We start from the raw sequence: 26,895 nt of genomic DNA, 5'->3' as shown, positions 1-26,895 counted from the left end.
TTATCTCCTAAAAATCCCAGGAGTACAGAAGTTTCCCTGCTATTATTAGATTTCTTTCATTTTGGGATGAGTATGCGCTGAAAGTCATTCACTGAAAACGACTGGTTTCTCTATCATGTGCTTGAAATCTGAGCTCTGCGATGATTAATGCGGTCCTTGGGCTAGGTGAGGCCTCGCTTTGGCTCTCCCTGAGTGCCAAGTGTCGTTCTCAATGAACTGGCCTGTTGTCCCTTTTCTACTTTTGTGTGTGTTCCCAGAAAACAGTAGGACTCTTCTTGTGGACAGCTGAGATTCCTTCAAGTTCAAGAGTGTGTCCCATTGACTGTTTTTTCCATCAGCGGTTTCAAATGTTCTTAGTGGTGTTTCTTCTGTAACAGCATAACCAAAGACTGGAAGGCTGCCCAAGTACCTGATCAAAACAAGCCTTCTCACCACGTCACTGGACTTCATGTGTCGCCCGCCACTCCCCTCCCCGACTTGTTCTTTGTGGCTTATGTTGTCATGTTTTCCAGAACCAACTGTTTCAACGATGGACAAAAGGACCGGCTTGCAGGTTCAACAGGATTAACAGAATTCAAGATGCACAGCTTATACACACACAAAGGGTGGAACATTAATGCGGTCTCTCACTCTCCACACATGCACACAGACTTATTAGCAAAGAAATATGGTGGACTGAAGACTTAAACAAATGACCGACTAAATGTTTATACGGGAAAAGACCTAGTCTAATATTTAGTGGATAATGTTAATAATTGTTGCACACTTCTGTAATTGTTGCACACTTCTGTAAGCCCAGCATTGCTGACACTTTATGGCCATTACCTACAGTGTCCTAACTGACCTTGCTAGGTGACTGTTATTGGGTTCCTTGTGCCAGTGAGGAAAGGGAGGCTTTAGAAGGTTAGGTGACTGCCCAAGACTATTCATCTACAAGTATTAAAGCAAGAATGCGACCTTGCATCTGTATTGTTCCTAGGCTATTCTTACTCTCTATTCTACCAAGGAATACTGACAGGAGTCATCTAAATACAAAATAAATGACTTCCATAATGCATGTATATGTTAACAATGTTCACTATAGCCACTTCTGAATTAACTACAGTATAATCACTGAGGCTTCTCTTCTCCTGGGCAAAAGTCCAGTGAGACTTGCTAAATTCCCAGCCCAAGCCAGTGCTTTCCCACCAAAATGCTCTGCAGCGTGGTGAGCCTGCTTCTTCCTCTTCTTTTCTTCTTCCCCGGGCACAGCAGCAGCAGAATTCCGCCCCGCTGGCCATCCCTCTGTTTCTCTTGGGTTTCGCAAATGAGAACGGCCCGCTCACTGACCTACAGAATCCTCAGCCTTGGAAAATCTCACCCCCGACCTTGCAGGTAACCAGCTCTCCGCACACTCAAGCAACTGGCATTTCTCGGGGAGTAGCAGGAAACATAGATAAAAATATAGACGAGCTGACCTAGGACATTAGAGGCCAACACTGCCTCTCTTTGGTGGTTTCATGAGATGATCAGCAAAACTGCTCTCTACTCCCAGGATGGCTGCAACTCACTGTATAAATGATCAGTCCGCTCCACCGAGATCTTTCCACAGGACTGGAACCTCGACTGTCCTTCTTTCTTCCCTATTCTTCCCTTCTTTTCCATTTCTATTCCTTGTCTCTTCCTTTTTTTTTTTTTTTTTTTTTTTAAATGAACCTCGGGTGCAGAGGAATGCCTTAATCGTAAGTCTCAGTTTATGATACACTGTCCTCATGAAACCACACAAACACTCTTTCTTGTTTCATATAAATATCCTTCTCCCTCTTTCCTTCTGATCTCCACTCCTTCCTCCTCGGGTCCTCCACGCTCATGTGCCTGGTTTGCATTACTTGTGTACATGTTTGTGGCAGACACTACTTCTTGTTCCCCTTACACACTAACAGAATTTGTAGTGGGGTCTTAGGATGACACCACTTAATTTTGGCAATGGGACATGAGCAAAAGTGATGTGCCAACTTCTAGGTTGCCCTACAGGCAGAAACAGTAATTCTCATTCCTCTTCTTCCTCCCCACAGCCCCGATTGTGAGGCTGCTTGAGGAGATGAAGCAGCCTCAGAGGACCCAGACTTAAAAGCCATGGATGGACGTGGGAAAGCTGAAGGATAGAAGGAGTTCACTCCTTGGTCATTGTGACCCAGAGTACTCCAGTGGGCTGCCCGCCTGAACTTTTATAGGAGAAAACAAATCTATTTAGTTTAATCTATGATCATTTGGAGTGCTTCTGTTACAGCCATTGATCTAATTTCCTAAAGAAAGAGAGCATCTTTTGAAGTATTCTGGGCCACTTACTGTGTCTGCATGTGTTTCACATTGTGGACAGTATTATTCTCTTTCTCTGACTTTGGTTTTTCCCTCAGCATTATTTTTTAAAAATCTATCCTTCCACCATAAGCACATCTAGTTCCTGCTTCTAAGTGCCAAGGAGTAGACCACCATGGGCCTCTGCCATTTTCCCCACACACTTCCCCAGGGACAGACACATTCTCTCTACCACAAACAACACCATGACGATCCGATCTCCTTGGTGATATCCCCAGAAACTTTAAAGGACTTTCTCTTGGTCTGTGTTGAGAGAACCATCCCTGGTCACAGAGCAGTCTCACATTTGTTGCATTAAGTTCTGCCAAATCGCTTTCCAGAATGGCTTTTCCAGTCTGCACGTTCATTAGCAATGTCTGGGGACTCCTACTCCTCCACATCCCTGCCAATGCTTTATTTCAGGGTCTCATTTTTGCCACTCTCAAGTGACTTATTTTTATGCACCATTCTATGATCATTAGTGTTTATGTAACTGTTCATATACTTGTTAGCCTTTTGGGATTTTCCTTCTGTGAATTTCCTCTTTATACCCTTTTCCCACTTTGTGACATACTCTTGACATTAATTCATGTTGGTTTGAGTCACTTCTAGTCATCATCCTTCAAGGCAGGAATCCTTAGCACTGTATTCATTGAGACCCTAGAGCTATTTAGTATCAATTTCCACATCTGTCTGCAAGCCCTATCAATTCCCACAAGCTTGTGCCTCCCCCCTACTCCCACCACCCCGGGGTCCCTGACATTTCCAATGTCACTGAGCTGCCTGCAAACTGTCCTCAGCTTCTAGTAACTCTACTGGTGAGCCAACCCTCCCCATACTCCCCCTCACTCTAGATTTTAATCCCCAAACCGAAATACGACCCTCTTCCTTTTCCGTACTCTTCTGCTTTCTCTGCAGTTAAGTAGCAGAGGGGAACAGCCTGAGACTTGGATTGCGCAGCTAGATGCTAACACATAAGACCAACATTTGCAGTCCGGCTGGGGTGGGGGATGGAGGGATGGAAGGTGTAGGTGGGTGGGAGGAGGGTGGTAGGCCCTGCAAGGTGGGGTCTAAAGCTCTCCCCTCAAGCCGCCCTGCTGCTCCCCAGAATATGCTCCTCCTGATCCTGTTGGTGCCACAAGACCACCATCATCACAGAGGCCAAGGAGTGGAGCACAGTGCTGGAGCCGAAGCACGTCGTCGAGGGTATGCTTAAGTGTGCCAGGACACGCAGACACTCTACAAGGATCACCAGCTTCTGGATGGCGGCACGGCCCTGGAACAGTGTGGTTTCACCAGTGAGACTGGGTGGCCGCAGGACCCAGCTACTGTAAAGCTGCCCTTCCAGGGGATTGAACTTGACAGGCCTTGTGCCTGGAGCCCTACCCTAATTGACCTGTGCTGCCCGTGCAATGACACCATAGGACTGAGGGAGCAGAGTGGAGGAACAGCCGTGCAGTAGCTGGGCCCTGGCCCACACCTAGAGCCCTCCTCCCCCAGTAAGAGAGATTTAGGAGTCTGAGAAAAAAAATAAGTTCTCAACATTTGGAAATGGAAATTTGGGTAAAAATTTAAATGAGAAGCTACAGGGTCCCCCCGATTCTAAAGAGTGCAACTCTTCAGAATACACGGGGGGAGTTTACAGAATTTTAAAACCAAGAGGCTTCCATTAGCTCTACTTCATATTTGCAGCTTAGTTTTCACTGATCTTCTCACTGAAGGGCTATTCTCCCTCTGGATTTGTTAACACTTGCCTTTGGCTTAGCAAAGCCTACCGCCATTTGCAATAGGAGGCCACGGTAGTTGTCCACGTTGGATTTTTTCTTTACGGCAACCTGGGAGAATGGCAGCCCACAAAAGCTAGTGTCAAAAATTTTATTCGGCCAAACAGAGAAAATATATATATATTTTTAAACATATCGTCCTTGTTCTTTTTTTTTTTTTTTTTTAAGATTTTATTATTTAATTGACAGAGAGAGATCACAAGTAGGCAGAGAAGCAGGCAGAGAGAGAGGGCGGGGGGAAGCAGGCTTCCTACTGAGCAGAGAGCCTGATGAGGCTCCATCCCAGGACCCTGAGATCATGACCTGAGCCCAAGGCAGAGGCTTAACCCATTGAGCCATCCAGGCGTCCCACAGAGAAAAATATTTTAAAAGAGACCCCCACCACACACACAAGTAACATACTAAGTGGGGAATAAAGCTGATTTCACTGTTGAAATAAAGAGAGGAAGGATATACCAGTGCTAGGGCCCGTGGTGTTAACCAGCACCTTTTTGGTCATGATAGTTTCTTAGCTGTTGCTCTTGGCTCTAATCACTGCTACACCACTCAGTCTGCTAGTTAATGCCCATAGTATCTTTGACCTTTTATTTTTCTGTCATTCTTGCTTGGGAAAACTCCAACCCAGAATGAACTCAGCCACGCTCCCTTTGTGCTCCCACAGAGAAGCCCTCTTGCCTAGCACCACACCATGGTGCCGACGGAAGCTCTGGACAAATCCGTGGTTTCCAGACACGTCTGGGCTGCCTGGCCATGTTCCTGTGATCTGCAGCGCCATTTCCCCCAGCCCCCCAAGAGATTCTTAGAGACTTCCCTTTCTCTTTTATTTTGCTTAATTAAGTTCACTTCCTTCTTCACTCTAAACACATCCTAACCTCCAACTTGACAGAGGATAAAACCCAGGATAACTCCTTCAACTCCATGTCCTCCCTACTGCTCCTCAGGCATATCTCATCACTTCTTCAGCCTTGTGCAGGCAGTGTCCACTGGCTTCTCCTGCTACCTGCTTCTATCTGTGCTGATGACTCTCAGCTCAATCAGATCCAACGGCCTCATTTTATAAAAAATATTTTGCAAACCTCTTGCTCTTTACTACTGAGAAATGAATCTAACCTAAGACACATACTTACACTGTAACTACAAAATATAGGGGAAATTAAAAGATAGTAATGAACATCTCAATATGTAAAAGTTCCAGCTGAATACTGAATACTGAATACATAATTAGGTACACATAAGCTTGCACCTAACTGTAGAGTGAACATATGGTCGTTAGGCATGTGCAGACTGATACACATATTTGGTACTGGGACTCAAACGGGAAGGGCAAAAACACCATCCCCCAATGATCAACGCTTGCTAAAACTCTCAATAAAATACAGTATGATTTCCCCTCAATTAACACAGAATTGAATCTCTGGGAAAATTATATTACTGTTGCATAAAAATTCTTTTTTGTTTTTGTGAAACCCAGAATTTGGTGCCAGGCTCAGGTGATTCTGAACAGGTTTTTCACCTTCCCGTTTGGTGGGTCATTTGAAAGCTGCCCAGGATATAGAAACGTCCTCCCCTCTGTTGCCCGTCACAGAACATAACCTCCCAGGGCACTGCCCACTCAATGCCTTAGTCCCCCCTCAAATCATTGTGACCCATACAGCACCACACATTTCCAAAGTGGCTCTCGGGAAAGCTGCAACCCTGAGTGGAGAATTTCTGGTCTATGCCCTTGATCTCTCCCCCGGGATCCTGTCTTATTCTTACCCTTTCCATCCAACCTTCACCCTTACCTCCTCTACTTGTTTTCCCTCAATTCTATCTCATAATGAAGTAAAAACAAAACAGCGACTTTCCCCCCCAAACACTAGGTCGTCCTCTGGTGAGCACACAGTCTCCCTACTGTCCCAGCTCACCAGCACAACAGCCCAGAGCCCGACCCACTGGGAGCTCTCTGTGGCCCTTCTACACCAAAGGAATTGGTCTTGTCTGGATGACATGGGAATTCCTCCTTCCTGGTTTCTGAGGGGCTGTTGGCTATCATGTGTTCACCTTGGTTTTCCTGGACAGACCGTCTCTTAAGTGAGCACCTCCATCAGTCTCATCTCACCAGTGTCACGGATCCAACTGGAGGCCATCACATCACCACTGTGCAATCAGAAACCAGGGGACCTGCCCGACCTGCAGCCCCCAACACTGGGCCAGCCATGAAATTCTGTTGTTTCACCTTTCTTAGCATTGAAACTGCTATTGAAACCTAGAGGTGGATGGAAAGTAAGATGGGCACACTAATGCTTCAGCAAGGCTTGACTTGAAGCTGAATGATTTTTTTTCTCTTCTTTGTTCCTAGAGCCTCCCCCTTCCCTTCAGTTGTTTTTCTACAGACTCCTTCGTTCCAGGAACCTGGTATGGATACTGACAGCTCGCAGGCCTCAATGTCTACTTAGTAATGGGACTAGGACAGCCAGTGCCAGTGCAGGTCAGGAGCCCACAGTGAAGACATCCCAGATGCAGCTGGCAACATGTACCAGACTCCTACTGGATAACAGAGATCCTGTATTTTCCTGTAAACCCCCTCAGCCTTTTACCCTGGGTGGGTCTACCTTTTTAGTGCTTTTTGGTTCTATCCAAATTTTCAACAATGAGCACTTATTCCTTTCTAAAAGTGTTTCATAGACACAAAAGGAAATCCTTGCATAATGCATGAATTTGGTGGTGGGGGTGGTGACGGCTGTGTGGAACACAGTTCACGCTCACTCCTTATTCCTTCCCTACCCCCTAGGAGAAGGAGTACACCTTATACAGAGCAGTTAAGCAGGAAAGGCCACCATAGCATTCAAATGTCATCTGCTACCTCCCCCACCCATCCCTTTGTCTTTCTTTCATATGCTGAAAAGAACTATGTGGGCTGCCTGTGAAGAGGGCGCAGACAGGAAAATGATAGGGATTTTCCATGCATTTGAAAAACTGTGTGGGAATACGTTCTTTCAAATCACATGGAAAGCTATTTAAGAGGCCAGCCTATTGTGAATGGGGCATGAGGGGCGGATCTCTCAGGATGTTCATAGTGTGTAGAAATGAAATACTCCCACAAGTCCCTGAGCGGCCCGAGAATCTGCCAGTGCTTTGGCACTAAACTAGATTCAAAGGCTACCGAGTTCTGACAACATGCTCTGGCCTTCCCCAAACAGTGATATAAAACACTTCAGACAGATGCCAATGAGGAAATGATCACCAAGGTTTACTAATACTAAGCAGAAGCAAACCAAACTGCAAATTACACGGTATGGGTGAAGGAGAAAAATCTTTTCAGCTGGTGTTTCAGAGGAACTCCAGCTGATGGACAAATGAGTTGGAGGGGGACAGGGAAGGTTCCAAAATCTAGGGGATATTATCAGGTAAATATGCAGTCTCCAAATGGGCTATCCACATTGGCAGATAAATTCAAAGTCATTCCAAGCCTCCCAGGAAGCTTACAATGATCCCATCATTTTCCAAAGTGACCCTCCAATTTGCACATATCTGGGGCTTTCCCCCAAAGTAATCTGCTTGTCTAACTAGTTAAGAAACTTATAATTCTCTACTGAACTATCATCCAAATAGGGTAAAATAAAACTTCATATTGAAAGTTTTATAAATTTACCTGCTATGCACCCTCTCTCAGGAAGCTACTAGCACATGAGCTATTCCAAACTAAGCAAAGTAAGAGATAAACTAAGCCAACTAAAAACGTTAGCATCCAGGAAATGGAAGATCATGTAGAGTCAGGAGGAAAGAGACTGTCCAGGATGAGCTGAACAAAGATTCAAAGACAGAGGTCAAGACAAGCTCTCACAGCCATATGCCTAGGGAACACCATCCTACACAGAGCAGGCATAAGAGACTTGAAAGCCAACACCTCCTGACGTGTTCAACCACAATAAAAGTAGGCTTGTTTCCATGGAGTGCATGGGGCAAAGGGTAGTAAGGATGTTGCAAACCAAGATAATAAAAAAAAGGAAATAATTATCTCCAGAAAAGAAGCTATAGAAAAATGGAAGTGTAATTACAGTATATGACATGGATTGGCTATAAATTATTTTTGTAGGACCATGACAATGCAAATGTTTAATAATAATGCAACCAGAACATGTGATAGAATTCTAGTAGGAGACTTTTTAAAGAGAGCATGTGAGGACAGGATCTAAGGGGAAATCCTAATATGTCAGTCAGAAGACTATACCTAAAATCAGAAAGGCAAGAAGTAGTGGTGCAAACAAGTAATTTACAAATATGGCAGTAACATCAGAGAGAACAATTAAAAGGGTCTGGGTCTGGGTCTTCAAGATGTAGAAATCAGTACAGACATGTAAAGGATTTCCTTTTGTTGGCTCTTATGGGTTGAACGATGACCCTACCAAACCTGTCTGTTGAAGCCCTAACCCCCAATACCTCAGAATGTGACTCTATTTGGGGATAGGGCATTGAAGAGATAAGGTCATGTATGTAGTACTAACTCGATTTGTTCAGTATCCTTATTAAGTGGAGACCAGTTACACACAGACACCACGGATGGGAACACATCAAGAAAAGGTTGTGTGAAGGCACCGGGAGAAGGTGGCCATCTACAAGCTAAGAAGAGAGGCTTCAAGAGACATTGAAGTTCAAGAACTGCCAGATCCCAGAACTGTGAGAAAATAAATTTTTGTTATTGAAAACACTCGATCTGTGGGGTTTTTTTTGTTTTCTTTTTTTTCAGGGCAGCCCAAGCGCCTAACATCACAATGGATGAGGTCAGAATTTTTAAACAATGTACCTGTATTACTTGTATTTTACAAAATTAGAAAAAAAGTTTTAAAAAAACAAAAACCAGGGGTGCCTGGATGGCTCAGTGGGTTAAAGCCTCTGCCTTCGGCTCGGTCATGATCTCAGGGTCCTGGGATCGAGCCTCGCATCGGGCTCTCTGCTCGGCGGGGAGCCTGCTTCCTCCTCTCTCTCTCTGTCTACTTGAGATCTCTGCCTATCAAATAAATAAATAAAATCTTTAAAAGAAAAAAAAAAAAAACCAAAGAACAACTAACTAACAGGTGAAGCAGTTCTTACATGGAAAAAACAAAAAACAAAAACAGCTCAGAGTCGTTGAAGTACTAGCTCTGGACACTTAGACCAGTATCTTGGACTGCCCTTGGAAAAATGCTATGCATGGTTTCCTGCAGGCCCCAGCCAGCCACCAGGCCCCAGCTATGATCAGCTCAGCAGCTCTGTGGGTAGGGGTTGAACAACAAAAACCTCAGCTTAGAGGTCTCTTTGCTCATCAGCATACCCTTTAAATGCCACTGACCAGCTCAAGGGCAGGCCTGGGAGTGATTCTGGCAGAAATGTTGGTTGGCCCTTGTAACTGGATCTGAACTAAATCGTTCTCTGGAGATCTGCATTGATAGAAGAAACACTTTTGTTTCTCTTACAGAAGAAAAAGAGTCTATAGGAGGCCATGGTGCTAAGAACCTGAGCAAAACGAAAGGAAGAATTACAAATGCCCTTGGAGAACCCTCCGTTTCTTCCCTAAGGCTGTCCAGGCTGCGGAAAGAGACAACAAGACCATAAACAAAAGTCTACTAAATTAGTTACCGTAGAGCTGCAACCACTCCAAAGCCAACACCTAAAACACCTGGGCGTCTGCCTTGGCTCCCTGCCAGGGCTCCATCATTGAGACGCTGGCCGTCAATCACAGTTGAACTTGCTTTCAGACAGGACAATGGAAAATGGATTGTTTGGAAAGGTTTTGTCAAATAATTCCTCACCAAATCGAAAGCCCCCATATGTATCCGTTAAGTACAGCCCCACTTAGGGTTGACCGGACTCCCACAGATTCTCTGGTAAATGGCTACCAGTCCCTTAAACAGCAAAGGGGTAACTAAAATTCATGGAAAACCTTTCCAAATTCTAGTAGCTACCAGGGCTACACCCTCTGCTTGAAACCCTACTCACTCTGGAGTCTGCAGATGGGATCTTGGCAAACCTGAAAGAAGGCAGCAAAGGTTATGAATTCTTACCTCAGTCAGCTCTCCCAGATCTCCGCAGCGCCCAGTCCAGGTGGAGGAGGAAAGTAAAATTTCTAGTTCTCTCTTCCCTTCCAGATCCCGACTCAGTGGTTGGCCATCGTTCTCTCCCAGGAACACCATGCCTCCTTGTTTTTTTTCGTTTTGTGTCCTGAGAACTTAGCTTGGCTGAACTATTATTTGACATACGCTATTCCTATAATGTTTCCTTCTCCCTATCTCCAGTAATAGGCAGGATTCTTGTAGAGTGGAAAGGAGGAACGCACAGTAGTCATAATCACCTCTAGTCTCTCTCTCTTTTTTTTTAAGTTTAAATCCAAGGAAGAACAAAATAGGGAAGAAGGGAGAAGTCTCTAGAGGCCAGCAGCGTGAGAGGCCCTGGGATCAGGAAAAGGAGAGTACTTTCTGTTTGTAGTCACTTGAGTAAGTAATAATGAGAAATTAGAAGAACGGGATCTTTTTAGACACAAACACTACAAAGTGAGTTTAAGGAAGTAGAGCCCCAAACCAGGGCTCCCCACCTCAGCTTGCATTACTGGTGTACCACATGCGTAACAAGGAGGGCGGCAAAGGGCGGACAGACTGTAAGCAATCACCGATTGGACAACACAGAGGTCAGGCGCTCAGGCTCAGCTAGAGATAAGAGGAGCTTTACTTTGAGGGGGAGGGGGATGTGCTAATAATGACACAAATGGAAATTCCCAACATCCTGCGAAGACGCAGGGCCCCAATTAATTAGTTGAAATGAAATAAAGTGATATTTCTTGCTTACTCAAGTCCGTGGACTAAGATTCAAACCCACTCCACTCAGTTCGACATTGAGTATTTGGAGACAGGTGAGCAGCTGTGGGGGAAACGGCGCCCCCAAAATCAGGAGGCTGGGGAAACACAGGTGGAATTCCTTTGAAACAAGGCTCTGTGGGTAAGCGTGCGTCACGGCCCGGGAACACTCTGGCTACCGGAAGTCGGAAGTCGTCGTTATCCCCCCCCCCCCCCCCCCCCCCCCCACCCCAGCCGCTGCGGGCGGCCACCAAGAGTCGTGTTTTGTTGTTTTAGGTTCATAGCTATTTATCTGAGGAAATATCCCCAGGTGATGAAACTCGGATGGGCTCAACATACCCAGATTGACCTAAATCAGATTGGGGGAATAAGTGGGAAAGATGGCAGTTGGTTTTTTGGTCCCGTCGTCTCACCCTGGGACATAGACTTCTGAGGAATGGACCTTGGGTTTAGATCAAGAATTCCCTAAAGGTGTCACCTGGGCACCTTATGATCATAGCAGCAAAATACAAGAAAATATTGGTTAAAGTTAAGGTACAGACTTCAGGGGCTAGGCACATCATTCTATTCAGTTATTCTATTTAAATTTGGGGGGTTCTGAGGATTAAATTTTTTGCCTAAATGTTTACTCATCACAAAAAATGATTTTTATTTTTGTCATGCAGACAAAAAAAAAAAAATTTGTTAGGAAGAAGCAAGCAGAGTTTTTGGTTAGCAATAAGATAAAAAACAAAAATAACCAAAACAAAAACCTCTAAACTTTGTTTACCTGGGATCTTAGCAAGCTCAAAACCACCACCAGAACATCATTATGATATCAACAAATTCTCTAAGACCCCCAAATGTCTTATCAGATCGAATTATATCCAGTATCAGTCTGGTGGCTATATTCAGTGAATATTAAATATTATTGTCCACAAAGCTGGTTTTGGAGTAAGCAGACTTTGCTCTCATGGAGCTATGTTTTCGTGGGAGAGACAGGCAATGGACAAATACACAGATACATATGTCAGTTTGTAATAAGCATTATAAAGGAAATTAAAGCAGAGTAAGGGATAAAGAGTGATGGGGGAGGGTAGCTTTCCTTCCGTTTCTCCAGAGCTCTCAAGTTCTTTGGTACCTCAGGACTTCTGCAAGTGGCTTTTCTCATCTTGACCCCCTTCCTCTTCCTACCAATTCTCCCTTTTTGCCTGGTTACTTCTCACTCCCCTTCAGCGCTCAGCCCCAAATCGCTTTCTTAACCAGCCTTCTTTGGCCCTCCAGAAGAGATCAGAAGTTCAGGTTTCTGCTTAATCACAGCATTGGAGTTTCTTCGTTTGTACTGAGCACCTAATGATGATATGTGTTTGGAAGTGTCTAATGCCTGTGTGCCTTCCAGAGTCTGAGCTCCAGAAAGCAATGGCTGTCTTGTTCTCTGCTGAATCCTTAGAACCTTGTCAATGGCTGAGTATATACCTGCAAATAACTGTTGAATGTCTGAGTCACTCGGGATACCAGAATCCTTAGGCAGAGATGTCCCCTTCCCGACACTGTTTAGAAAACACTACTTAATCTTAGGGGTCATCTAAATAGTTTGGGCAATTTCTTCTATAGCAAGGTGAATCAACATAACTTGGTTTCATCTATAGCATATCAATACTAACTTAGGCCACTTATCCTTTTATTTCACTTCATCCTCTTCATCACTCTGGAAAACCTGGGCTGACTCACCTACAATTTCAAACAAATAATCTTTTAATTGTAAAAGATGGAGTCATAAATAGGCAGAATCAACCCATGCTTTTATTTTCGTTGCATATAAAAATTTCATATGAAGGTATTGATGTACAGTACTATCCTCATGGGCTGTAAGAGAGGCTAAGAAACCACTATAAGAATCATCATCATTTGTAATGCTCACACACAATTAACCACTCTGAAAACATATCCTAAGAAATAAAATTAAAAACAACCAAAATCAGTAAGGATGTTTTTCATAATTATAGTGTCCCCTTTGTACTGTTTAAAACAAAAGTAATCAAATTCCTTTGGGCCAGGGCTGCTAAAATCTACAGTTTGTGTCAAAAAATTAAAATAAAATAACAGGAGGCTCATTTTTCCTAGAAAAAGGATCTCTCGCTAAATCAAGTGCTCCAAGGGCTGGGCAAGAGGGAGGCAGTTTCCATACCACCCAGTGGGGATTTTTTGTTAACTTTTGGGAGCTGGCCATTATGCTAAGGTTAATTTTTAAAATGTGAAAGCCATAGTAGTTCTGCAGAAACAAATTCTAGAGAATGGTGAATCATTTTTGTTTGAATTGGCATCATATAAAAACTGTGTTTTATCTATGGATTTACATATATAATGGAAATTTCATTGATTTTAGTTGAAAAATTCCAGGGTTAAAAAATGAACTTTTCCTATTACAGATTCTCTTAACATGACAGGAAGCTGATGAATAAATGACTGACCAACACATGTGACCTGAGGCTCTAGTTTCAAATCAAGTTCATCCGCCTATGTGCTTAAGAAGCCAAAAAGACTTTGTTATTACTGGGCAAGAATGTATTTTCCCATTAATGTTTGAAAGTGGGGGGGAAAAAACAGCCAACAATCAGATGTAACTACCCAAAGTAGCTCCTGATCAAGAGATGGGGAGAAGAACCATTATATAAGCAGTGCTGCTTCATGGCAAGAGCTAAAAGCTTAAAAGCCTGTATCTCAGAAGGGTCTCAGAATCTCCCAGCTATTGTCAGAAATCCAATAGTTTCAAAGCTTGGATATAAAAATGCCCAGCCCTAGCCCCCCACCACCCCATTAGCTTACTTTCAAATGCAGCAAAACAGAAGAAAATATTGGTTAAAGTTAAGGCACAGCCCTGGGACCAAAGACCTGCAGCTATGTTTTTTAAATTTATATATCTTTATGTATTTTATAGTTTTCTTGAATCTTCCATAAACAAGCTCTAAGGTGACAAGACTATATTACAGGAGAAAAGAAAATGTACAAGGAGTATGTATACACACCATTCATTCTCTCACCAAGAGTTTCCAAATATATCAACACCATCCCATCATGGGATGATGTTTTAATAAGAACTGATAATTTACAATTAACATTACAGTATGTACATTACAATAAATACATGGTTGTAAACAGACAAACAAGACTGTATTACAGGTAAGGTCATTTGGTGAGAAAAAAAATGCATGGCACAAAAAAATAAATAATGCATTCAAGAATTATCATAAAGCTTTCTATAAAATCCATTTCATTCAAGTTTTTTTTTTCCTTGTCTGCAATTTGTTCTATCTACATTATTTTCTTGTGAATTTTAAGTGATGTAAAAGAAAATAAAATTAAAACAGCATTATTGTATTTAGTAACTTGCAAGCTGAAATGTACTGGTTTTATGCAAACTTGGACATTTTTTCCCCATACAGTACCCAGATATTGCATTTTCTTATGGCATTTTAGGAAATATAAAGCCACTTGTATAAGGATGTTCTTTTTAAAGCAGTGTATAATTCTGAAGCACACTTTGGCGAGAGAGAAGGAAAGAGAAAGAAGGGAGAGGATAAGCAGATTGTACAGTGCATTAGTCCCTGTCTCTTGGATATTATGTATGCCTTTTCTACAATTTGATTGTCTATCGGTGAGTATCCTCACAACATGTGACCATTATAAACCAACAAACTGGAAAACAAAACAACAAAAACCCTTTGTTTTTCAATCCAGTTACAAATCCTTTCAGGTCTGGATTAGTTTGTGATATATTGCTACTTTAATTTTTTTCCTATTACTATTAAAATTTTAGGCACTCTGTGGGGGAAATACCAAGCATTAATGAGAGGAGGGAATGACAATATTTTGTTTGCCTGTTCTTCTATACCTCCATCAAGGGCAAATTAAATTAAACAAGTTTCCAAATGTTCTTGTGAAACCACCTGGCTAAAAACAGGACATTCTTTGAAAGATTACTGATTTTTTTTTTCAGGGAGAGGAGTGTGGAAATCTGATAATTAATTAGTTGATTCCTGTTCTGCTCTAAGAACAGATCTGAGCTACATAATTATTCTACCAAAGTTTCCCCTGTGGATGTCAGGGTATTAAAATAGGGACTATCTTCAGCTTTGGATCATTTCCCTGGCTGATGACTTAGTTATTAGTCCAGTAGATGGCTTGAGAAATTCCAAATATAAATGTTTTCCAGGGTTACAACTTTTCTTGACAATTTATTGTCCATTTGGTCAGATAATCTTTTTGGTCTCTATTTCAATTCTTGGATATGAATGTGAAAAATGATTATTTGGGCTCCAAATTCTTCAAAGAGAAAGCAAATACTTTAGAGCTGAAATGGGAACAGTCCAAACTAAATAAGTACCCCAGGATGCCAACTGAAGGTAAATACTGGGAAGTAATCTTAAAAATTGTAATACATTTCTTGGTGATAAATGCAGCCAAGAACCATCTCTGTTACTTACGTAGAATCTTCTTACCCAACCTAATATTTTAGGGTGGCATTATATTACCAAACCTCTGGTCCATTGGCATCATCAACTTCTTTCGCTCAGTGCATTTAAAGTTCTTCTCTATAAGACATACTTATGGACCAATGATAACTGAGAAACCAATTTCTACATTACATGGTATCCATTAAGGAAGAGTAGTTGCTACACTTAAAACCACTTTTCAAGAATATTCCTCATATAGTTCTTAATCTTATGGTAAAATCATAGAAACAAAAAAGCATTAGTTGTAGTTGTAGTGGTGTTTGTTAATATATTCTGCTAATATTGTTAAAAATCACCTAGCTAGCTGTTAACTCTTCTCTATGAATCAAGAATGAAAGTTAGTCATTATATATGGCCTTGTGGTCAAAAAGAATGGTGACTTTAGCCAGACTACCTGCTTCTCTTCATCAATCAGAATGGTGGTGATATATTTGATAAGACCCCATCTAGTGAACATGGACAGAGTTTCAAACACACACTAAAGAATAAACCAGCACAAGGGGAAAAAGGTTTTCTTACTACAACGGACTATGAAAACAATAAAAATGAGGATAAAACGTGTGCGTTATTACAAAGACATGCACTTGTGAAATGAGGGTCTACTGACACAGCAAAAAGTTACCAGAAGACACTAAATAGGAAAATATCTAAAAAAGACTGACCATTTTAGCTACGGGGTATTTATATATCTCTTACTTGCTTCAGACAACACCAACTGATGATTGTTTCTGAGGCTTAAGACACATTAGACAGAATGCACATCAAAGTATTACAGAACAAATACTCACTTTGTACACTGAAAAAAAAAAGTCAGTGAGAGCAACTCTGCTTATTGGAAAAGACTGAAATGAAAGCAAAGTAAATGAAGACCTACAAAAAGGGTTTCCTGCAACATGAAGTTGGGTTTTGTTTTAAAATATGGAAGTCATTGGTATATAAAACAATGAATCACTACAAATTAGTTAATTGCTATGAACTCTAAGGTGCAAGTAAAATTGGTAAATTAGATTTATCCAGTGTAGCACAGATTTGTACTGAAAACTTGCAAGTTACTCCTTAGAAAAAAATAACCAGTGGCAGATGAAGTTTTGAACACAGTTTTTTAAATATAATACCTCAATACATTTAATAATAAAAGTAAGCTCTACAAAAAATCTGTTTTACATATCATACAAAATGTAGAGGTCAGTGCAGCTCACTGAACTGCACTGTTCAGTCATGTATCAGGAAGACTTGAAATTAGAAAATTATACAATTTCTGTGGCTCATCTTCCTCCTGGTAACAGATTCGTGCTATGTCCTATTCCTGACACATATGTTGCTTCATCCATGGGTTCACTCTGTTTGTGTAATGCCTTCTTTCTGCTGAAAATATTGCAAACGAATAAAAAAGAAACCCCAAAGCCTATCAACTTTTGGGCTGCCCGATGAGCCATACTCCCTTGAAAACATTGTAGAGTTGATTTTCTCTGCTCTGTCAGCTCTTACCAAGCTGAAATCTTGTTAAAATGCTGTTCGTGAAGATGTCCCCCTTGCTCTGATGACATGGAGGTGAAAAAACTGGTTACAATATTCCTGAGCGCCAGACTGAGTAGTCAAGGTCAGTTTTGTTCAACAAACATCCTGGCAGATGACAGTGAGGTGTGACCATGGTTGTGGCATGTGACATGCACTTTGGAAACAATTTTTCTACTTAAATTAAAAAAAAAAAAAAAAGAAATAAAAAGGAAAGAAAAGACGTGACATTCTTTGCACTGTTACGTGTCAGGAGAATGATCTTCTATTCCACAGGGTTCAGGCTGGCTGTCTTCTTCCTCCCCCACTGTTTCCTCTTCCACCTGCTCATCAAGGGGAATTTCAGTAGACTCTGAGTCTTGAGTACAGAGAGTCTTGGAGTCACTGCAGCTAGTGTCTTCTTCCACCTGACTTCCACTGTCCTTTTCGGTGTCAGACTCGCCATCTTCCTCTAAAGTTAGTTCAAACTGGAACTTCTCAGTTTGACCCTGCCGGCCTTCCTCCTGGTCATCAGGTGCTGGGGAGGGGCTCTGAGGAATTGTGCTCTGGTACCATTCACGATTGTCCTCCAAAGTGTCCAGAATGTCCTGGGCATCAGGATGCACGAGGTCAGCCCATGTCTCCCAGAGAGGATGAACAATATAGTCTATGAAGCCCACCTAGTTAAAAAAAAATTCCGGTTTGAGCATAAGACTTGGGACTAAGAAAAAATGGAAAAGGTGAACTAGATCCCACAAATACCTGATTATGTATCAATGATATCACTTTATATGCATATACATATATAGTTTACATTAAAATATAAAATATATAACATGGCTCACAAACATAACACTGAACAGAAGACTTCTAGCCTGAGTGTGGTAAAATAGTCACTACTTCAGGCAATAGTACATATAAAAGTGTTGTTACTAGCTGGTGAAAATTAGCAAGAACTCTTAGTTCAAGAGTATGTTTATGATGTAAACAATTTCCATTTGTTTACAGAGTTGAGCTTAGGCATTAGACCTGGACTTTATTTTAGAATGGCCAATTCATAGGTGAATTTAGATAAATGAAGTCGGACCAGATACTCTATATGGCTTCATATAACTGAATTCACTTATGAGTTCAGATAGACAAATTCTCTCTCCATATATATATTAGATGAATACAGCCATAATGCATGGATATAATGTCATAAGAAATGAATATATGTCCATATGAATAAAAATCTTAAGAATGAGAGTTTTCTGGTCTGTCAAAAACAAAGTAATTTTAAAGACCCAATGAAATACCATATGACATGCATAAAAAGTGATCAAATGTTCAGGTTGGAATTGTGCTCTCTCTGCAAACTTTATGCTTAATGCATCACCTGTGACTTTTCCACGGACGCATTGTGCTTGTCACACATGGGACTGATCTCCATGCCTCGCTCCCTCTCTCTGTCTCCTTGGCGGAAGAACTCCTCCATGATGCGGTCTGTCCACTGGCGGTACAGCTGGAGCGGCTTCGTGGGGTTGCTCAGGTCTGCACAGTGCACCATATTCTGAAGGACCTAGTAAAAGAGACAAACGCTTTATTCAGCACCTGCTTCTTCTTGCCTTTTTTTTTTTTTTTTTTACTAGAAATTCACAGTGGATGAATGTAACACTTAAAAATACATGTAGCGGGCGCCTGGGTGGCTCAGTGGGTTAAGCCGCTGCCTTCTCAGGTCATGATCTCAGAGTCCTGGGATCGAGTCCCGCATCGGGCTCTCTGTTCAGTGGAGAGCCTGCTTCCCTCTCTCTCTCTGCCTGCCTCTCCATCTACTTGTGATTTCTCTCTGTCAAATAAATAAATAAAATCTTTAAAAAAAAAAAATACATGTAGCTTAAGATTCCTTCCAAACAGCTCAACTATGATGTGTCTATGTATGGTTCACACTTGTATTAACAGCCCCCAATGATATCCCTTCCACCATACCAAAATATCCTAAGAAACTGTTTACGTGTGCATGGCTGATTAAGTTCAGAGCTGCTTAAATGGTTGGTTTTGTGAGATATTAGTTTTTTTTTTTTAAACAAAAATGCAAATTTAAAAAAGCCAATAGTTTTATCTGGTTAATTCTCATGATTAAGAATTTGGTTTAAAAATTCTGTTTAAAATTACTAAAATTGTAAGATGCAAGAAAGGAAACAGAAATCTTATCAAAGTTAGACACAGACACATGTGCACACAAACAGAACAAATTCAAATGATGTTTTACCTGAATCCTATCAGAATAATTATCAAGAAGAAGAACTCCAGAACTTGTCACTTTCTTAGTTTCAACCATAGTTTTCAAATCAGCCAGTAGATTCATGTGTTTTGACATGTCTGTTGCAAGTACCTTAAAAGAGTATTTTCATAAGTAACAACGTCCAGAGGATAAGTCAAAATTTGCATATGAAAACATTAACGCAGACGTGAAGGAAATGGAGAAGCACTATGGCATCTAACAGCAGTGAGTGAGAATTCTGTACTACTACTCCTTTGGGCAGCCTCTTCTGTTTTGCTGAAGGTTTTCTGAAAGCCCAGATGAGAATGTGCAATATACAAAAGGTTAGCAGCAGCAACCACTTTCACAGTGAAAAACCACTTTTTCACAATGAAAAAGATGAGATCTGTGGATAAAAAATCAGCACATGTTCCAAAGTTTTTTCCATTCCTTGGACTAGAAAGTGGTACCTGGACTCTGACCAAGGAACTCATCACTGTTCACAGAATACTTCAGAACCTGGTGAGTCTTCTGCTGTTCTAAGACAGCAGAAAATTCCATAACTCCTACCTTTGTAAGTACAAAGCTTAATGCAGTAAGTTTCTGATAAGCAGAGATTTTCCTGTGTCTTGTAATCATTGTGAATACTGTGCATAAATACAAGTCATGGATGTCCATAAATAGTACCATCTACTGACATAAATTTATTTTCCATTTCACAAGTGGAAAAAAAATCCATTTGAATTAACTGCTTTTGTTAGTCATTTTCCCTGCCTGCCACAAGACTGAAATTTAGAAAACAAAACTAGAATGGTAAGGGCAAGCTGTCCCTATTCCGAACTCCAAACTGCTGAAAGGAGCAAACCTAGTAGGGAACATCACTGCACGGGTGGCTTCTTGAATGTAAGTGGCAGTGTGATGTTTGGAAACACATGATTCCATTTACCTGATACTCATCTCATTCTTACACTTTTAGAAAACCACTTGCATTACAAGTCTCTTTTTTGTGTTTATCAGCTACTTACAATGTCAATGACCATCTTCCTTAATGATTGTCTTTGCTTTTTGGTCAAATTCTGGAAAATATCACAGTTTTCTTCCTGAAGCAACTTAAAGCCCACAGCCAAATGGTGGTTCTCCAAGACAGAAGAATCATTGTACATCAAGGCAAGTTCAGAGTCTTGAAAGAAAGAAAGGAGAGAGAAGATAAGGCCATTTTTTCTGAGTTTATCTTATTTTTCATATTCTGGCATAGTCTGGGTTTAAGAAGCAACGTCCCCTCAACATCTCTGTTAGCTTTACCATTATATGACTCTGCCCCGGACAGAATAGACTAGTTAATGTAACAGTGGAAAGGGCGCTGGAATCTTAGGAATGAGTTCTAATGCCATTGATATGTGATAAGTCATTTCATTCTATTGATCTCCACTGCCATTTTTCTAAAGTGGAAGAGGAATTTGGCCAAATGTTCTTGAACCGCCCCTCCAGATCTGCCACAGGTGGCTCCATGGGCAGCAGAACATGACATCATTTTTAACAGCTGGAACATATCAACAGCATAAATTGTCATGTTCCTGCTAACTGTGGACCACCTTCCCAACATTTCATAGAATGTAAGGATCATATGGTTTAGGATTATACTCAAGAACAGTCTGGAACAAATGAACAATACTAGATGTGCTCATGCTGCTCTTACTCATTTTATCCCATAGCATAGCTTTGGAAGTCAAAGTTTTACTTATTTTTTCCATCTTCTTTTCTGAGTATCATGGTAGTCACTATATACAGATACACTGCCCTTCCCACCTGAATGCTCATGACTTCACAGAGACAGGGGTCAGCTGCCCACATAACTCCGTGATGAAGATTTTGCTTCTCCCTTATGACTGCCCTGGACCCGTGTGTTTTAGGCAGTAAGATCCTGCTTCTTTCCTAGTTCCTATAAATAGTAGACAAAATTCCATAAGATGGTCATTAAAAACAATTTGTGATTTATTCTGTTTCCACTTAGGTCACTGTAAAGACCGAAAGCACATGTATTTGATCTTTTTTTCTGACTAATGCATGGGAAATACATACATTTCTAAGAAAGAAATATCCAGTGTTACTTAATGGCTATTTTAAAGGAACCAGGAAGGATAAGAGAGGTAGACATATTTCTTTGGTGAAGTCCTATGAATTTACCAGTACTATAGAAATAGGAGTTTACACATCTAAATTTTTGCTCCCAAACCACAGGAACTGAGATGTGTAGAGTACCACGAAGTGGGTGTGATTAGTCTCTTTTGGGGGGATAAAACAATAGTATTCATTCATTCATTCAGATAGTATCTGGTCAAGTCTGACTTTTAAATAGTCTCTGAAAGCTTCAAACTGTAAACATTTATCTATAGATGATAAACATAGATATAAAAATTCATCTCTATAGGATCTTAACACATGGTATTATGGTTTCTACAGTCGATTCCTATTAAAAGATACAAACTGGAAGGAAAGCAAATGTTTTCTGACTGGACAAAGAATGCCTAATTCAACTTTTAGGGTTCTTGTAAGGGAATAAGTATGCATAGGGATAAGGGGTATTAATGCATGAACTGACTCAGGCTTGCAAAAACCTGGGATAGTTTATATATCTCATAAAAAAAGAAGAAAGAAAATAAGACTGTGGATCCTGCAGAAGAAAAAGGTGATGAGTTATTACTTTAAGGAGGAGGGTGATCTGTGGTATGGAATCTCTAACAATGAGTCTCAATTCTAATCAATGTAAAGATGCGCTTGCACACAGAGGGTGGTCCAAGAGTCCTGATCAAGCCTGCCTTGGAAAGCTGTTGGCTCCCGAGATTTACTAAGAATCCAGACTGGCCAGAAAGGTGGTGAAAGATTGCTTATGAGTGTGTGTCACCTTTCCCTCCAGTTTTGGGGCTATTAACAAAAAGGTAGTGAAGACCACAAATTTTTAAATGAACACATGTTACCATTTAAGCAACTGAATCTTGGGGTAATCATTTAAGTTTCTACTTTTCTTTAGGACTGAAGGCACATAGACACATATAAAGAAGGTAAGACTCTGCATCTCCTGAGAAGTTTTTCTCCAAAGATGCTACCGCAGCACTCCTACATAAAATCCTTGAAAGTTCAGGAATTACCAGGAAGCTGCCTTCAAAGTTTGCACTAAGGTACAGAAGGTAGGGTGGAGGGTGAGAACATAGTTCATAGAACATTTCTGTTGAAACCTCTTTGTCCTCAAGGCCCAATACAAGTAACCTCTTGGACGAAGCCCTTCCTTGTTACTATAGGCAGAACCGCTCACTTTCTGCTTTATACTTTGTATCACTGATTTGGCTTTGATCACATTCTACCTGACTTGTCATTATCTCTGTTCAAGTCTTTTTTAAAGATTTTATTTTTATTTATTTGAGAGAGAGAGAGCGAGCAAGCATGAGAGGGGAGAAGATCAGAGGGAGAAGCAGACTCCCCACTGAGCTGGAAGCCCGATGCAGGACTTGATCCCAGGACTCCGGGATCATGACTTGAGCTGAAGGCAGTAGCTTAACCAACTGAGTCACCCAGGCACCCCTCTGTTCAAGTCCTAAGTCCTAACAGTCTTTTTTTTTTTTTAATTCTTTTTTTTTTTTTTTAAAGACTTTTATTTATTTGACAAAGAGAGATCACAAGTAGGCAGAGAGGCAGGCAGAGAGGCAGGTAGAGAGAGAGAAAAGGAAGCAGGCTCCCTGCTGAGCAGAGAATCTGATGTGGGGCTCCCACAGGGTCCTGGGATCATGACCTGAGCTGAAGGCAGAGGCTTTAACCCACTGAGCCACCCAGGCACCCCCAAGTCCTAACAGTCTTAACAGTCTCTGCCAAAGACTGCTTAGAGACTTAAGACCCTAATCTGCTTAGAGACTTAAGAGCCTGTATAAAATGAAAAGTTATTCATGTGATATGCATGGTTGTCTGGTTTCCCTGGCACTTCTAAACAAGATATTTCTCCTTGAAATGGAGAAGGGAAGTGGTAGTTTTAAGATCTAGTTGCCAAGGACAAAGGATTAAAACTGGCTCACTCCCTCAATTCATTAATGCCTGTAACTTGCCTTATTTTTCTCCACTGGACTAGTCCCATCTGATATTCATGTGTTACAGTTTAGTCTCTTCCAGTGGAAGGCAAGCTCTTCAGAGACAAGCCATTATCTTGTTCACCCATATATTCCTAATGCCTAGAATGTTGTTTGGCACAGAGAAATCTCTCGGTACTTTTTGTTGAATAAAATATCAATCTCTGTAGTATTCCTATATAATCACATTTGATAAAAATGAATTTATCCTTATTTTGAAAGTGTTAGATTTATGCAGAAAAATAACATTCTATATATAATCCACAGATACAGCTATGGAAAGCTTATTTTAAAATGAGACTAGAGGAATAAACTGTGTGTATATTGGTAGCTAAATCCAGCTTCACTTTAATGTAGTGAAATGTCTCTACTCTTGGAAATCAAAGCCATATGCTTTGAAAACATGACCAATGTGAGTAAATCTTTTCCCCTAAAATTTAGGCATCTTTTCTATAAACAAAAATTACTTGTTTTCCAAGTAAAATTTAATACTATATATATATTCTGTATTTCTGACAGTGCTGCATTGTTTCAGAAAATACTTCTGTGAAGTCAAATGCTTTTATTATGATAAATACTCTCCAGCATGTTCCAACAAAACTTCATGACGCTATTTACATTTTATGGGTTTATTTACATGTACTATCTTTGAAAAAAACTGATACAGATTCCTACCCTGGAGTTTCAACTTCTTAAAATCCTACTCAGATTTCCCCATTCCCCAAATTGCTTACAAAACTTAATCAATTCTGCCTGTAGAATCGATGTCTCTGTTTTCAAAACCTCCATGAATTTACCATGAATGTATGTATCATTAGTATCAAATCATTTGGCACCTATAAGTGGAACAAATTATGGGAATTGTTGCTACAACTAAGAAGCAGAGGAGTACCAGGAATGGGAAGCAGCCTGGTGAGCTCCAGAGCCTTCCAACAGAGGATGTCATACAACCTCACTGCACCTCGGTAGCCTCCTTAAAATAGAACAAGCGACCTCCCAACTAGGGGGTTGTAAATGTGATGATTAGAGGTCTTTAGAATTCTCTGTTATAAGAAACAGATTCAACCCTTGGCTTTGGACACCTTGGCAGCACCAGCTCCAAGGTCAGAGTTGAGAGTGTGCTAATCTGAACCACTAAGGCTCAATCAATCCATGAAAAAAACAGAAACATACACTTAATGTCTATCTGTGTATCTGTAATATGTTATCATATAGTTATTATCTGTATCTATACATATAAAGAATTTCCTGCAAACTAAAAATAATCACATAATTTTGATAAGAGTATTTACAAAGCTATTTATTGCAAAGTTTACAAGTTATGGGAGAGACCGCTTTATAGAATGCTGTTAAGTTCAAATTTACTTGTGTTACTGGTCATATTAACCTCTTCTGTGTCCTGAAATAAAATCCTTGCTGTCATGATCCCTAGTCAAATGCTAATTAAGACAGTGATTCCTGGGACACCTGGGTGGCTCAGTTGGTTAAGCAGCTGCCTTTGGCTCAGGTCATGATCCCAGCGTCCTGGGATCGAGTCCCACATCGGGCTCCTTGCTCGGCAGGGAGCCTGCTTCTCCCTCTGCCTCTGCTGCCACTCTGTCTGTCTGTGCTCGCTTTCTCCCCACCTCCTCTCTGATTAAAAAAAAAAAAAAAATCTAAAAAAAAAGACAGTGATTCCTATACTGACCTAGGGCCCTGATCCACTCCAGGATGCTTTCAAATGTACCAGGTGATGATGCTGATTCACTCTCTCAGGATTAACACAGCCTTCTCACTCCCCGCCCAGGGAGGAACTATTAACAATCCAAAACTGCTCTGGGAACTGTTAACCTCCCAGTGTTGCTGAGGTCTCAGAGAAAGGAGATCATCACACCACCACTGAATAACAAAGTACCTCCAGAAGCAGGATTAGTTACCCTTCCACCTCAGGCAGGTCATCAGCAAAATGACCTTAAACAGACACTGCTGGCCATTGTCACTGTATTATTTATAATTGTCTTCTAAATTTGTTCATCTCACCTATCTGACAGAGTCTCAAATTTTGGAGGGCATCAGATTCATCTGTGGACTGAGGCCTTGCTAGCTTAAATTTCATACTCCATGGGTCCCTTAATACCTGCCAGAGTTCTCCAGTACCAGAGAACTCTCTCTCAGAGCAGAACAGATCTCTCTCTCTCTCTCTGACAAATAAATAAATAAAATCTTTAAAAAAAATTATCAGATTACTTGGAAACTGACTTTATTATCAGTTGTTTTAACTGATAATAATCTCTTCTTAATCTAATCTCTTTTTAGTAATGTTACAATGAGAACAAAAATACTGTATAGAGTAGAATGCAAGGATAACACACCAGTCTATATTTTGCATGCCTTTTAAAATTTTTATTATTTTTATTATTTTATTTTATTTTTTTAAAGATTTTATTTATTTATTTGACAGATAGAGATCACAAGTAGGCTGAGAGGCAGGCAGAGAGAGAGAGGAGGAAGCAGGCTCCCTGCTGAGCAGAGAGCCCCATACAGGCTCCATCCCAGGACCCTGGGATCATGACCTGAGCTGAAGGCAGAGGCTTTAACCCACTGAGCCACTCCAGTGCCCCTGCATACCTTTTTTCAAAGGCTGACATTACAACAAAATTTTTATGTGTTTGTAAAATTAGGAACGTATCAAGACATACTTAAAAATCAAAATAATAAATCCAGTCAGCCTATGGAAAAGTGCCAGCACAGAGCACACTGTACCATATGACCTCTCTGCCCTTCTCACAAGGATAGTCAACCCTAAGCGCTGATGCTTTAAACTCACATAGTTGCATCTGATGTGTATAAATATTCATGTGTTAATACTCAGTAATGCCTTGATGACTCTTGAAAGTACCCCATTATAGGTTCTCGTAAGATAGCTGAATATGAGATGTTAGCCTCTCCAATCCTGGGTTAATAAGTTCATAAACCAAACTTCTAAAATGTACTTGAGTATCCACACCTCTCAGGAAATCCATGACTTTCCCAAAGCTCCTACATAGAAAATGAGTCACAGAGGTGCATTTTGTTATAGAGTTGTCCAAAGGCGATTGAGATATAAAAAAATAGATGTAAATAATTTTAAAGATCTGAATTAAATCTCTCAAAGTGAGGCTAATTTAAATTGCCTCTTTAAATCTGGCTACAGCAAGGTATAGGGAATATAAGGGGAATGAAAAGACGCCACAGAGTTCATCATCTTTAGTCACGAGAAGGCTGCTATCCACAATGTCATAGCAAAAAAGGGCAGATTTTTAATAGATATAAGAAATTCTCTAACAACTTTGCTTTTTGTACATAAATGTTAATTTATAACATTAATCTACCATGGTAGGAGGAAATAAGATAATACTACATTTTAATCATTTACCAATTCACTTCAAATATTAAAAGAATAGAAATTTCATAAAACTGAAACCTCTTTGCAAAGGCATAGCTCAAGCACGCCTACCTAAACATTCCCTACAGAGGTTTTCCAGGAAGCTGTGTGTCAGAGATGCCCCATATTAAACAGTCTCTACCACTCCTCAGATATCCTAATTCAGTGATGCCTTTCTTTTCTTTTCTTTTTTTAAAGATTTTATTTATTTTACAGAGAGA

The 26,895-nt window shown here is 40.7% G+C and overlaps 1 protein-coding gene across 13 annotated transcripts in view; it reads right to left on the bottom strand.

The window, feature by feature from the left end:
• Positions 1 to 12,690: 12,690 nt before the first annotated feature.
• The window catches only part of PDE4D (phosphodiesterase 4D), a 1,492,536-nt gene continuing 1,478,331 nt past the window's right edge, over positions 12,691 to 26,895 (bottom strand). For all 13 annotated transcript variants that reach the window (XM_004744606.3, XM_045075658.1, XM_004744608.3 and 10 more), the window contains 4 exons: positions 20,185 to 20,339; positions 19,169 to 19,291; positions 18,296 to 18,478; positions 12,691 to 17,597 (listed from right to left, as the gene is read on the bottom strand). In XM_004744606.3, coding sequence (XP_004744663.1) covers positions 17,181 to 17,597; positions 18,296 to 18,478; positions 19,169 to 19,291; positions 20,185 to 20,339 — 878 coding nt within the window. In that variant the 3' untranslated portion in view covers positions 12,691 to 17,180. The remainder of the gene's footprint in view (positions 17,598 to 18,295; positions 18,479 to 19,168; positions 19,292 to 20,184; positions 20,340 to 26,895) is intronic.

Source organism: Mustela putorius, unplaced genomic scaffold (assembly GCF_011764305.1).
Source record: "Mustela putorius furo isolate JIRA1106 unplaced genomic scaffold, ASM1176430v1.1 tig00000145_pilon_pilon_pilon, whole genome shotgun sequence".
In the NCBI taxonomy this organism is placed as follows: Eukaryota; Metazoa; Chordata; class Mammalia; order Carnivora; family Mustelidae; genus Mustela; species Mustela putorius.
This window is presented reverse-complemented; position numbering and strand designations above follow the sequence as displayed.